Below are 14328 nucleotides of genomic sequence, written 5' to 3'. Positions count from 1 at the left end.
TTAGAGACCAAAATTTTCAGAAAATTTGTATTAAGCAATTTTCCACTGTATTGTACTTATTCTCGTAATGGTTTAAAAAGTGTAATTTAAATCTATATATGTATTTCATATAGCTTAGAATGTCTATTTAGGGCCTACATTGAAAAATTAGAACTGTTAGCTTCCCTACTTCTGTAAATATAGGCATGGCTTTTTCTTAGTGTCAGTAGAAAATACACGAGGGAAGAAAGGGAAAACTACCATGTTTTAACATTATTTTGTTCAGCAAAATGTGGGTGAATCTGAACATAAACTACTATTAAAGAATAGTAGAACTTTTTTCCCTACAATATCAGAGCTATGAGCTACTTGGAACAAAGCACAATTTCCATGTGAACATGGTAATTTTATTAATTATTCTTGTGTCTACTAGGAGTGAAGTATTTGTCAATTTTTAGGAGGTTATGGTAAATGTTGGAGACATTACAATCATCAGATTTTATGCTTTCTCAGTAACAAAAGTAAGCATTTTTTCTTTACTCTTGTAAATATTTCCCCCATACTGTCTCTTAAAAGAGAATTTTCCTCTTCCCATGTAGCCCTCCATATAATTTTAGCCAATGTTATAAAAGTATTGGTTGTATCTACATAACAGCATGAAAATTAAAATTTACTGTTAAATGACATTACAAATGAAGGGAAAAATAATCAAAAAGTATTGTCTCGAACAATCAATTTTCTTAATTGTAGGATCCAAACATTGATAGCATGTATTGAAACTACCTAACACTACATATTCCTGAAGGGAGGAATAAAGGTTAATTAGTTACTTCACTATCTATTTCCATGTCTTAACATGGATTTTAACATTAACTACTGACTTCCTGCATTTGGACATCATTCTGCGGTTTGGAGTATCCCTAATGCTTTATTTTGAAGTAATGCAGAATTTTAAACTTGGGTGAAATATATTAGTGCCCTGAAAACTTAGGAAACAAACTAATTCAATAATAGGAGCTTTATAAAAAGCATAGCTGCCATAAAATTCAACATAATTTTAGCACACTTCTATCATAATTTTTCCTATTTACTTCCTAAATATAGTTGTTCTCTCAGTTATAGATGATGACCAAACACCCCACCAACAATTTTTATAAATGAGTATTAAATTTAGTATTATTTAGTATTAAATAACATATGAGGCTCTTAAAAGCATTTAGTATTAAATAACATATGAGGCTCTTAAAAGCACAGCAATTTCTAAATTACTAAAAAACAATGGAATTCATTCAGAAATTCTTCTGAATGTTGTGAATGAATTCCTGAACGTTCTTATGGGGAAATGACAGACTTCTGTGAGACTGTTACAAAAAAGCAGAGCACAAACTTCTCCTGGACTACCCTGCCATAGCTTCATAGCCTTCATGGCACAACAGTAACATCAAGTAAGGCTCGTATGCTACACAAAGCCAACAATGCAAATTCATCAGGTCTTTAGGCTGTAGGTCAAAGTGGAAAGTATTGGCTCCAATCAGAAAGCAAACTTCTGAGATCAGATGTCCTTTGGAAATTCAAGATGCCCTGAAGGTTATGATAACCTTCCACTTCATCCCCATTTATTCTTCTTGTACTTTTGTTAAGACCTGTGAAGTACTATAATGTTCAGTTTCCTTGATAAAAATGCTTTGATGTTAGAAAAATTATTTTAGTATTGCAAATTCTGAACTTCAAATAGTATTTCAGATATGTAGAGAAAGACTTTTAAAGAATTTTTAAAGTCTTTTAGAAAGACTTTAAAATAGAAAGGTATTTTAAATATAAACATGTCACAGAATTGGGGGGTTTTGCCATTTGTTTATGACATTTTATTTTATATGCACGTCACTAAATCTGAAGTCCCAAAGAAAACTTTTTAAAACCTGCAACATTATAAAAGCAGACATAAAACAGTGTTCCTTTAGCAACAAAGAAAAGGGCAGGAGATGGAGGGTGGGGAGTGAGAGAGAGAAATAGTTATGCATGGTCTTATGTGGCTTGTGGACACATTTTGGTTATGGTTTTTGTTGGTTTTGTTTCATTGGAGTTTTTGTTTCTGTGGTTGGTTTGGTTTCATTTTGTTTCATTTCATTTTGTTGGATTTTGTTTTGATTTGGGGTTTTTAAACTAAAAAACATAGTTAAACTGTCCCTAAAAATACACACCATTTGAACTCCACCACTCTTAGACCTCTGGCAGGAATAAGCTTAATGCATTCTCTTTGTTGTTGAAGTGTTCATACACTGTAGATTTGAGAGAGACTGCCATAGTTAAAGACAGAAGACATCATCATCTGAGAGAAAACAATGACACCTGCATCAACCAGAGAAGTGACAGGAGGTGACGTTCTTACAATTCATTCTAGCTGTGTTTCAAACTAGTTTTGAAAAAGCTATTATTAAGTTTGGTATATGTGTCTCTAGTACCTCTGACTGGAGTATTTTCTTTCTAGTTGTCTAAAACATTCCTTGACATGCACTTCTTCTAGAAAACCTCTTAGTGAAGGTTACTTTCACTAAAATGCAAGTCTTGTAATGCAGCTGAGGTTTGACTAATAGTAGTGAGTTGACCCTGGCTGAATGCCAGGTGCCTGCTCCTCTCTTCCTCAACTGGACAGGACAGAGAAAATATCAGGAAAGGTTTGTGGGTTGAAATAGGGACAGGAAGAGACTGCTCATCAATTACCATCATGGGCAAAATAGATTCAACTTGATGAATTCAGCTTGATTTTATTACCAATCAAATCAGAGTAGGAGTATGAAAAATAAAAATTAAATCTTAAAACAACTTTCACCCATCCATCCCTTCTTCCCAGCCCCAAATTTACTCCTGAATGGAGAGTGGGTGTTACAGTCATTACACATCACTGCTGCTCCTTTTGCTTCACACTGTTCCCTTCTCCAGCATGGAGTCCCACCCACCCACTGCAGACAGTTCTCTACTAAATTCTTCAACATGAGGCCTTCCCATGGGCTGCAGTCACTCATGAACTGTTCCAGGGTGGGTCCTGTCCTCCAGGCACAGCCAGCTCCTGTGTGGGTCCCCCATGGTGTCACAGGTCCTACCAGCAAACCTCCTCAGCATGGGCTCCTCTCTCCACAGGGTCACAAGCCCTGCCAGGACCCTGCTCCAGCACAGGCCTCCCACAGGGTCACAGCCTCCCTTCAGGCATCCACCTGCCCCAAACAGGGTGCTCTCCATGGGCTGCAGGTGGATCTCTGCTTCCCTGTGCTCCTCCATAGCTGCAGGGGCACAGCTGCTCACCATGGTCTGCACCAGGGGAACCTCAGCTCGGCTGCCTTCTCAGTGACCTTGCTGTCTGCAGAGTTGTTTATGACACATATTCTCTCTCATCTTTTCTAGCTGTTGTTGTATAGCAATTTTTCCATCCCTTTCCTAAAATGTGTTATCCCAGAAGCCCTACCACTGTCACTGATGGGCCCACTGTCCTACCATTGTCACTCCATCCTGGAGTCTCTTGGCATTGTCTCTGTGGGACATGGAGGAAGCTTCTGGCAGCTTCTCACAAAAGACATGCTTGTAGCCTGCCTGCTGCTAAAACCTGGGCATGCAAACCCAATGCACTGCTCAGACAGGAAGCTCACTGGTCACTGAAGAATGAGGTACAGAGAAGCACCTCCTGAAAGTACCACCAGATTACAAGATTTACTCCAGCACTGAAGACCATCCTTCTCATATAGAAGGAGAGGTATTCATAATATTTTTCATTTTGCATACAGGCTGAAAAGAGACTTTGAAAAGTGCTAGAATTGCAGGCATACTTTAGCTGCATGAACTAAATGTGTGCTTGAGAGTATCGCTACTCTTCATTTTGAAGACAACTTAGTCAATTGGACTGCATGTTCTTATTTCTCACTTTTTTTTTTTGTCAAATTATCAAATTTAGATTTATTACATCATCTATAAGTCAAGGTAATTCTGACTTTTCCGAAACTATTTTAGCTACCAATCTTATCTACTCCTACAGCCCTCAATGGTTGTCTGTCATTAGTAAATTATTTTCTTACTCCAAGTTTTATGGGCAACTTTCTGTCGTAAGCCTAGTCCACTATCCTCGTATTTTGACATTTCCTTTGTTAACCCATTTTTATTCTGTTTATTCTTTCTCACTCTGTTTTTCACTTTCAAAATCTCAGCCAATTCTTCCACAAAACTGCAACAGTGAATGGTAAAATACCTTTCTTTTCCTGATACACCTCTTCCAGTGGAATCTGGAATTCCTTACCAGTTTAACTAAGTATGCTTTACAGCATGTATAGGACAAGCTAGACATTTTCGAATGTACCCAAATATAAAAGCATAGAGCAGAAAGCCACCTAACTCTTCTGAAGAGTTCCTCTCTTCACCAAGAGAAAAAGTCAAACTTTGACAGTTTAGGGGATACACACTCAAATCTCACTCCTGGTACAAGAAGTTACTTTTTGTGATTTTTGCTTATTAGACATCTTAAGCATTTTTGGTGTGAAATATATGATGGTAGGAAAGCAGACATTCTGTATGTCAAACATAAAATTCAGTTTTCTAGAGAAATTGTTCTGAAGTCTAAAGGGCCAACTTTTAATTTTATCTAATTCACAGAAGTACTAAGAGTAATACAAGGCTCTCTGAATCATGGCTAGGGAGAAACAATCATAAAATGTTAGTTTCTCCATTGTTTATGCCCTCAAGAAAGAAACTATCACTGTGTACCACCATCTTCAATAAAAACAGCTGGTAATGAGCCTGAACTGCTCACACAGCTGAACAGTACCAAAACTGGGTTATATACATATGAACAGTACAAGTGGTAAGGAATGGAAGCCAAAAAAAATTTTTTTAAAAAACTGTAACTATCTAACAGAAAGTATGACTGACTATTACAATCAGACTACCAGTTCCTTTAAAGTTTCAAGAAGTACTTCCCTATTATTCTTCAATCGAATTGAACTAATTTGAATCAATACAAGGTTAAAAGTGTTAAATTTAACACACTATGATATACAGGAATTCAGACTGAAGATCTAATGCCTTCTCATCACTGTATAATTCAATAAAGTACTAACAAGTTGAGCTGCTTCCTCAGGGAAGCTTAAAAATTGAATTTTGGAGAAACTGTGGATAATCTATTCAAAAAATTGTATTATCATAATTGTTCTCTTTTAATCACTAAAGAATTTTGACCTTCAATTCAAAAGTATTTTTAAAAACTCGGTATTCCATAGCAACTATACAATTAGTAAAAACATGATCTTTCAAAGTGCAATTGTCCCGTTCTGAGCTAATTAGAAAGCTATCCAGAAAAGCATTTCTCCTTGAAAATTAAAAAGACTGATAGTCTGATTGTGATTATAATGTTCAGTCATACCTTCTATTAAATATTTATTTGGGGGGGGGGGCATTATTTCTTTTTGCTCACTTTTTGTTCCTCACTACTTGTACATATTTTTATGTGTCAATTCATCAATCATATGGATGAAGAGGTGAATGAAGGGCAGATGCCTGCTCAGCACATTCACTGAGGACACAGAGCTGGAAGCAGTGGGCGATACCCCAGAGGGCCATGCAGCCCTTCAGAAGAACCTCGGCACATTGGAGAGATGGACAAAGAAGATGGAGAGATGGACATCTGAAATTCAGCAAGGGCAAGTGCAGTGTCCTGCACATGGGAACAGCCCCAGGCACCAGCACAGGCTGGGGCTGCTCTGCTGGGGAGCAGCTCTGTGGAGAAGGACCTGGGGGTCCCGGTGGACAGGAAGCTTCCATGAGCCAGAGTGTGTCCTGGTGGCCAAGAAGGCCAATGGTATCCTGGGGGCATTGGGAAGAGCATTGCCAGCAGGTGGAGGGAGGTGATCCTGCCCCTGTACTCAGCCCTGATGAGGCCTCACCTGGAGTGCTGTGTCCAGTTCTGGGCTCCTCAGGACAACAGAGACATGGAGCTGCTGGAGTGGGTCCAGCAGAGGGGTGTGAAGATAATTACAGGTCTGGAGCATCTCTCTTATGAAGAAAGGCTTAGAGGCAGTTGGGTCCCTTCAGCCTTGAGAAGAGATGATTGAGAGGGGACCTCATCAGTGCCTGTAGGTATAGGAATGGGAGGTACCAAGCCAGGCTCTTCTCAGAGATGCTGAATGATAGGACAGAAACTGATGCCCAGGAAGTTTCACTTGGACATGAGAAAGAACTTCTTTATCATGCAGGTGAGTGAGCACTGGAACAGATTACCTAGAGAGGTTGTAAAGTCTCCCTCATTGGAGATATTCAAGAACAATTTGGGTACAACCTGTCCCATGTGCTCTAGGATGACCCTGCTTGAGCAGGGAGATTGGACCAGATGACACTGTTGTCCCTTCCATCCTGACCCATTCTGTGATTCTGTGTAATTGAGCACTCTTTTGTTGTATGTTACATATTCAAGGTAGGTATGTCCTTAAAATGCTTCTATTTTTCACTTAACAATGAACTCAATTTCCTATTTTAAGTCTGAAAAGAGGTACAGCCAAAGAAAAATGTTTATAAGGCTCTCAGAAACAATTCTTTTACTCACACATGCAAATAATGTCTAGTAGGTACTGGAAACTAGGAGATTGAGAGGAAACAACAACTTTGACATTTGTAGAGGCATTCTGTCACCGCATGGGTAGAATGACAGGTGATGTGGCTACCACAAATCATAAATCTGAAGATTTTTTACAAAAAAAAACTTGTATAAAAGCTAAAGGAATGTTATTTCTGCATCTTATCAAATTAGCATTTGACATATCATGCCATCTCAAGAATTAGCTAGAAGCCTCAAAGAGCTGAGATTTCAGAATTTTAAAATACCTTATATACAAGAAGCCAAAAGATATGAAACACAGAAAAAAACAATGATAAAAAACTTCCTATGATCACAGAATATATGCTATCATTATATGTTGGGGTTTTTTTCAGTTTCTAACCAGTCCAAGCTCTTCAAGCAAATTTTGGTCATCATGCCATCTTTGCATGATAAAATTGCTGCATATATTAAATAATTTTGTGGGGGAATATTATGTACAAAACATATACAAATATCTCAAATGCAGATGCCAAGTGGATGGTGCCAGACTTTTCCCAGTGGTGCCCAGGAACAGGACAAGGAGCCAAAAACTAAAACACAAGAAGTTTCACTCAAGATGGTCCCTTCCGACCCTAGTAATTCTGTGATTCCATGAATATGTAGATGTATGACATAGGAATTAGAATGAAAATACTTTATTGGAAGATTGGGGGTTTTGTTATATATGTGACAAATTCACAGCAAGGTCACCTATACAATACAAAATTTTATTTACAGGAATTTGAGAACTATTAATATTTAGTGATTGGAGGAGCTCTTTCTTCAAGAAGGAATGCAGGTGGGGAGGAGAGGAAGGAAGGAAGGAAGGAAGGAAGGAAGGAAGGAAGGAAGGAAGGAAGGAAGGAAGGAAGGAAGGAAGGAAGGAAGGAAGGAAGGAAGGAAGGAAGGAAGGAAGGAAGGAAGGAAGGAAGGAAGGAAGGAAGGAAGGAAGGAAGGAAGGAAGGAAGGAAGGAAGGAAGGAAGGAAGGAAGGAAGGAAGGAAGGAAGGAAGGAAGGAAGGAAGGAAGGAAGGAAGGAAGGAAGGAAGGAAGGAAGGAAGGAAGGAAGGAAGGAAGGAAGGAAGGAAGGAAGGAAGGAAGGAAGGAAGGAAGGAAGGAAGGAAGGTAGGTGGGGGAAGTTATTACATGTATTTTTAAATTATTATTATTGTTCAGCTCTTATACAATTGCTTTGGAATTCCAAAACTCATCTACACTACATGTGTAAGGGCTTTTTCATACATAATATAGATGAGAGCATAGTTGCCTGGTCATTATCAAATATAATAGGTGGGCTAAAAATAACTGTTTACTTCCAACTCCTTTTTTTGATCAGCAGATTGCTAGCTTTCATTTCAGTCCACACAGGAACTTTCAACAGTTCCATCCACTAATGGGTGGAAAAGCATGTCAACCATAACTCTGTATTGTTCAACCCATGTACTTAAAAAAAAAAACCTCTTGGTAAAAGAAGGTGCCCAGTCTTTTAGAATAATCATATGGTACTAAGAGTGCTGTCTTTTGATGGAAGGCCTGAAATATTTCCAAACACTACTCAGATTTTATCAGTGTCATAACAACATACTCTTTAAAACTATATGCTAATACTTCAAATGTAACAAGTGATGCTGACTTCTCTATGCCTGTTTTATATAAATCATGCTCGAGTGAAAGAGGACTTAAAGCATATCAATATTGACAACAGAATCAATGTTTCAATGATAGTAGTTTGACTTATATTAAAGACAAAATAAAAATAGAAAAAAAATTTTACCTTTTAACCACTTCTCTTTCATAAAGAAAGGCAAAAATAAGTAATGGGGGAGAAAATATTTTCAAAGCCAAATACTTAAAAATATTAAACAGAGTAGGAAGGTTGTGAGTCAAGTCTCAGAAGGATAGATTTAACTGGAATCTGAAATCAAAGGGTATACAATGAGTCTTCAGTTCTAAATTTAAAGCCCCTGGTAATACATACTAAATAAAATGAAACGCTACTCATGAATACCATATACAGAAACGTGGAACATCAGAATAGATAATGATGCAGGAAAAAAAATTATACTGATTATTAACTAATATTAAAGAGGTGGTAAATTAAAATGTATTCTTATTTTAAACTCACTCACTTGTGACCAATCTCATGTGCAATGGTAAAAGCTGAACCTAGGCCAATATCTTCATTAATGCTGCAGCTCCTTTCAGGCTCACACATTCCAGCCACAGAGGCCAAGCCTGAATAAACAGAAGGAGACACAAAGGGTCATGCCAAGGTGTTTCAGTCTTAAAAGCCCTAGTTATAAATGCCTAGATTCTTTTTAATAACTTCTATGCACAGAAGGAGCAGTTGGCAAAAGGTTAACTTTCTAGTCATTTGCAAAATCACTGGGGGGAATTTCACTTTGCCGGCTAGACATTATTATTTTTTGAACTGCAGTCAGTGCTGGAAAATGTCTAGACTAGGGGTTAGATTTATAAATTTTACTTCTGGTAACTTGGGACCACCTAGTAACTTGAGCCAGGAGAGGGAATTCAAGAAAGTATTTCTATTTTAACATTCTTGTGCATGAAGAAAGCAAAATGTATCCACATTATTTTTCTAAAGAAATCTGTTTAAGTTTAGTGGGTTCATAAAAACATACAAGCAACTTTTTTAGCTATGAAAAACCTCACATAGTACGTTAAAAAAATTAAAAAAACAAAACTGAATGCATCAGTGAAAAGAGAGGAGACATGTTAATAACAAGCAAGTATTTAAGCATGGAAGTCTTTTCCATTTATCACCCATTATCTTCTGGCATTAAAACCTTATTGTGTTACAAGGGCTTTTAAAAACTTTCTTCAGAGAGAGGACACTACTGGCACTAACTGACTATGGCTCCTCTGTATCTTACACATTTTGCAGCAATAGATTATTACAGAACATAGTGCAGTCATAATTTAGTGCCATTAGAGAAAGCTTTAAACATCAGGTTTATTTAATATATTTCTCCCCTAGAATTTCTGATCTGAAAGAAGCAGTAAACGTTTCTTTAAGGAAGTTACCTGCTGAGTTAACTACATTACAAAAAAAAAAAAAAAACAGAAAAAATAATACTTTATAAATAAACAAAGAAAGAACATCCAAACAACCCCAAAAATAAGAACTAAAAAATTGAAAAAACTTAACTTTGGTCAAGAGATGAGGGGAATGGAACAGGCAGTGGGGAAGAGAGAAAGCAAACTATTTATATGAGTAGGGGATTCAAATTATTCTATTTGGACTAACAGTAAGGAAGTCATAATATGACAAGTGCTTCCTGTTGTATCCACATTAGCAATTAATTTGAAGACATAGGAGTGGATCAGCACAGTGAAGCACAGAAGTTGGGGCTCTTCACATATCTTTGCATGCTGATTTGGCCATTCTGGACTAGTTGAATCCTGTAGGCAGAACATTACTACACACGTGACTCAAAGCTTCCTGAAGGGAAAAAATATTGCAGGGGTATCATGAGAACACACCCCATGGGCAATCTCAGGTTTCCTGTAGGCACATGTAGAGCATTTGGGGGGTATCTGTTCTATGTTTTCTCCCAAACAAATCTAGTTGGGACACAGCAAAACCACTCTGATATCCAAATTGACGTGGGCAAAAGCTGACAATGTGTGTCTGGAGAGTTTGCAGTGTGGAACCTGCAAAAAATGCAATTATAGTTCACCCATGGTGTTCAAATTGAAGAATTCTGAAGACAACATGGCAATACATATATATACAACTATGATGCTCCCCTGCAAAGTCCACCGTATTTGAATGATAAAGTCATCTCCATCTTCAGGTCTTATAACTGAGGGCTTGCTTCAGCAAATGAGAAGATCACAGTAAAATAACTCCATGCTTGCAGTAGGTGACGGGGATCAGGCTAAGAACTCAGTCAGTGACTCAGACTTTAAAAGGACTTGTCCTTCACTGGAGCCACAGACACACTGCACAGATGTCTGAGATCTTTTCTAAGGGGTTCCATGAAAGGTTCCCTGCCTCAGGTGTCTGAAATAGGATACAGATTTTTATGCCACATGAAATCTTCTACTTCTGTCTCTTCCTAGAATACCAATTATTCAGGTTTCTTTTGACCTTCTGAGACCTCTCTGTGGCTTTTTTCACAGACTCCTTTATATATATGATTAACTTTAGTTATTGGATGTCAGTACAACTTAAGCATATCAAATACCTTGCAAAAGAGGACTACAGGGCCTAGTCTTTTCTCCAATTCAATGCCTATAATGCAGAAAAATTGTCATGGTTTAGTTGCCAAGACCCCTATAACAGTAAGTTGGAACTGATACCATATGTGACTCTTATTTTTAATTTGTTTTTAATTAAACTTTTTGTTTTATAAAATATTTGCCAAATCTATCCTCTGTTACACTGGATTCAAGTGAAGCAAAATTTGCCTTTATGCCAAAATCTGATAGGGTAAGAGTTAGTACATTAATGATCTGTGTCAAAAGTAAAAATATCAGATAGTTCATGCATGAATGTATTCTCTTTCAACCTTTCTTTTTTAACACTTGCAAAGCCACTTCTAAGACATCATCTCTTCAGTTTCATGACCTCCAATGTCAAATAAAATCAATTACATTTGGAAATTCATCATCATGATTTGCCTTTTACTAAAGCATGCTGTGGGTTTTGTTATGTTTATAGCAGGCAAAATTCCGGTACCTTTCCCCATGTAAACTACACCCCTTTGCCAGAAGCATTGTACTGACTTGTGAGAGACTTACAGAAAAAATTAACATGGGTTAAGGCTATCAGTAATAGTGATATACAGTAATATAGGGAAAGACGAAGCAAATACATCATGAATTCAGAATGAGAAAAGTATTAATAATATGAAGTAGCTGAATTAGAATTTTGTCTTTAATCACCTTCAAGAAAGAGGCTTATGAAAGGATGCAAACTGAAAACAAAATCTAAACAAATATTATGTTAATCTTTGAAGAACATTCCCTTTATATGTTAGAGCATCATTGGAGGCAACAACCTATACTTACAGGTCATCTATAGTTATTTATAGTAGTAAATAACTACTGGTGACATTTAGGAATGGAGAGAACAATAGCTCTCCATCCTTAATCTAAGGTTGACGTGTGCACTTCTCCATTCTCAAAGTACTGTTTTAAGTAGTTTCATTGTTATTGTATTTTCTATCAATGTACTATTTTTCTAAGTCTGTGAAAGGAAAAACATGAAGCTGTACTTGCTGTGTACAGCACAGCAATAGTGTAAACCTCAGAGTCCATTCCTTTTGTAAGGTTTATGGGGGTAGTTTTATAACCTTCCTGAGGACTTTTACTTCTGTTTTTTTTAGATTATGGACACCAGTAAATGGAAACAAACAGCAAGTTCTCTTCTGTAAGAAGTAAAATTGAGTCATAGGTTTTATCAGTATTACAGCTGTCAGTGATGAAATACACAGCACCAGCTCACACAATTCAAACTCCCAGCAATATATCAAATTCAAAATCCACCTAGATTATTTTTATTTTTCATGTTTATAAAACTGCAAAACTTTGAAAGTACAAACTTAGAAAGATGTAATCAGTCAATAAACCAATAGCTAAGTATAAAGCCAGGAAACAGCAAATATGAGCTGAAATTTTTCTTTATAATCTTACCCAGTGTTCCACAAGGCTTGTTTTTATAAGTGCAGATATCATATCTGTTAAGAAAAAAAAGTAGATAAAGTATGTCAGTGAATCAGGTTTGTAAGATACTTTGTATATTTATCACATATCTGTATCATAGTCCAAGTTGTCAGACCGCAATCAGTTTAATTATGTGCAGCCAGCTGGTGTCGGCCTTTTCTACACTCTGGTGTAAACCACAAGCTGCAGTACACTCACAGCCGCTGGCCTCAGGCCAGTGGGACACCTGCCAGCAAGAAAAAAATGGTTAAAGTGGATCTTTGTAATCACCAGCTCCATAAAGCAGTCTACCACTCTCTTATGAAGTTACAGCAGCATGGCAACAGACTGCTACTGATTCTTAAACCCTAAGTTTTACTTATCCAGCATAATTGGAAGCCTCCTATGGTCTCACACTTATCAACTAAACGATATTAAGTGTAAGTTGTACTACTTAGTCTTTTGTTTCATTTGAAAAACTGAACCCTTAATTATTATACCATTTTTTAAAAACATCTTATCAACTGTCATTATAGTGCTGTTCTCATTATCCTTCCATAATTACAGTGTATCCTAAGAATATGTGCTAACAACATAAAATGAAAACCAATTCTGCAAAAAGCTGAAATATTTCCTTAAAGGAAAATTTTTGTCATTGTAGATACAATCTTTGAAACACAGAAGCTAATGAGTTTTAGTGTGGTTAATATGTAAATATCTGGAGCTAGCATGAAATTAAAATGTTTTCTGTGGCATAGCTTTTAAAATAGCAGTGGTCATGCAGCAGTCAATTCATTAATTACACCTTCATATTTTGAATATGCAATCCTGTAATATGGATAGTGATAAAAGTACACTCCCACAATGCTATTTATTTTCAAGGATTTATATTGACTTCCTTTATTTCTGAAGCATACTATGCTTCAGAATAATTTCTACTCTTTAGAAAGCCAAATGAAAAAAAACATTAAAAGATACCATCTTTATGCTTTAATTTTAAACCCAAATAGTTACTAATTTTGGGCCACCAGACATTGTCTGTTAAAAATACTGTAAGGACTGCTATCACATAGGAGTCTGATCACAAGATATATACCTTTCACTGCTAAAAGAGTTATGGTCTGTCTGCAAGCCAAATCCATGGACAAAATAACAAAGCTTAAAATTTGGAACAAATCCAGTAAACTCTCTATGCATGCAGACTGCTGTGACCACATGGAATTCCTTTGATTTTTAAAGGGTACTGAGTGTGGAGCAGTTTGTGGGATTAAGCTATGATTTTGAACTTAAATATTCATGTGCATTAATTTCATCAAGGTGGTTCAAATGTGCACTGATTTCCTGTTTGCTGTCTGGAGGAGGAGAAGGTAACCAAATCAGCATTATTATAGAAAACATTCTTATAAAAAAGCATTCTTATGTCTCTTGAAATGTCCCTAAGTTCCAAGATGACAGGGATTCGAGCAAAGGAAGGATTTTTACTGAACTTTTCCTGCCTTTTACATAATTAAGGAACCAAACTTCTTCTTTCTGTGCTCACAAGAGTGTCTGAACCTAATCCTATTGAAGTTCAAGCAAAATCTGTTCCTCAGAGAAAGCAGATGGCTCAGTCTTGTTTAGTGAGAAAAACCCTAACTAAATTCTTTAGAACATAGTTGAGAACTGAATGGAAAAAAGTCTCTGAAATACACAGGTTTTCTGCTTTTTAATATCCAATGGCAGTAAGGAAAAACAATTGAAGACATACATCCTTAGATAAAATGGATGCTTGAGAACAAAGGCAATTCCACTCAACTCAAGTAAAATGTTGTCATTGACTTCAGCAGAGCTGAAAACTTTCCTGATGGTCTGAATCAAAATATTGTCCTACAGGTATGAATCTGAAGTTACTCCTCACCTTAGGCTGAGTTTCACAAAGAACTGTGACAGGAGAGAATTATATAAATTAAGTCCCTTGCTTCTGTTATATTTTTGAAAAACAAAGACCACGGCATTCTTCAGTTTTTGCTGGGAACTGTGTGTTCTTCATTGTGCATAACCTAGCATTTTTAAGAAAATGTGATGATAATG

The 14328-nt window shown here is 36.8% G+C and overlaps 1 protein-coding gene across 2 annotated transcripts in view; it reads right to left on the bottom strand.

Moving 5' to 3' along the window:
* ADAMTS6 (ADAM metallopeptidase with thrombospondin type 1 motif 6) overlaps nt 1-14328 on the bottom strand; it is a 133983-nt gene that overhangs the window by 69335 nt on the left and 50320 nt on the right. For both annotated transcript variants that reach the window (XM_066569280.1, XM_066569281.1), the window contains exons 7-8: nt 12250-12293; nt 8718-8823 (exon numbers count right to left, since the gene is read on the bottom strand). In XM_066569280.1, the coding sequence (XP_066425377.1) occupies nt 8718-8823; nt 12250-12293 (150 nt within the window). The remainder of the gene's footprint in view (nt 1-8717; nt 8824-12249; nt 12294-14328) is intronic.

Source organism: Molothrus aeneus, chromosome Z (assembly GCF_037042795.1).
Source record: "Molothrus aeneus isolate 106 chromosome Z, BPBGC_Maene_1.0, whole genome shotgun sequence".
Classification (NCBI taxonomy): domain Eukaryota; kingdom Metazoa; phylum Chordata; class Aves; order Passeriformes; family Icteridae; genus Molothrus; species Molothrus aeneus.
Note: the sequence above shows the minus strand (reverse complement) of the source record. Positions and strands in the feature narration are given on the sequence as shown.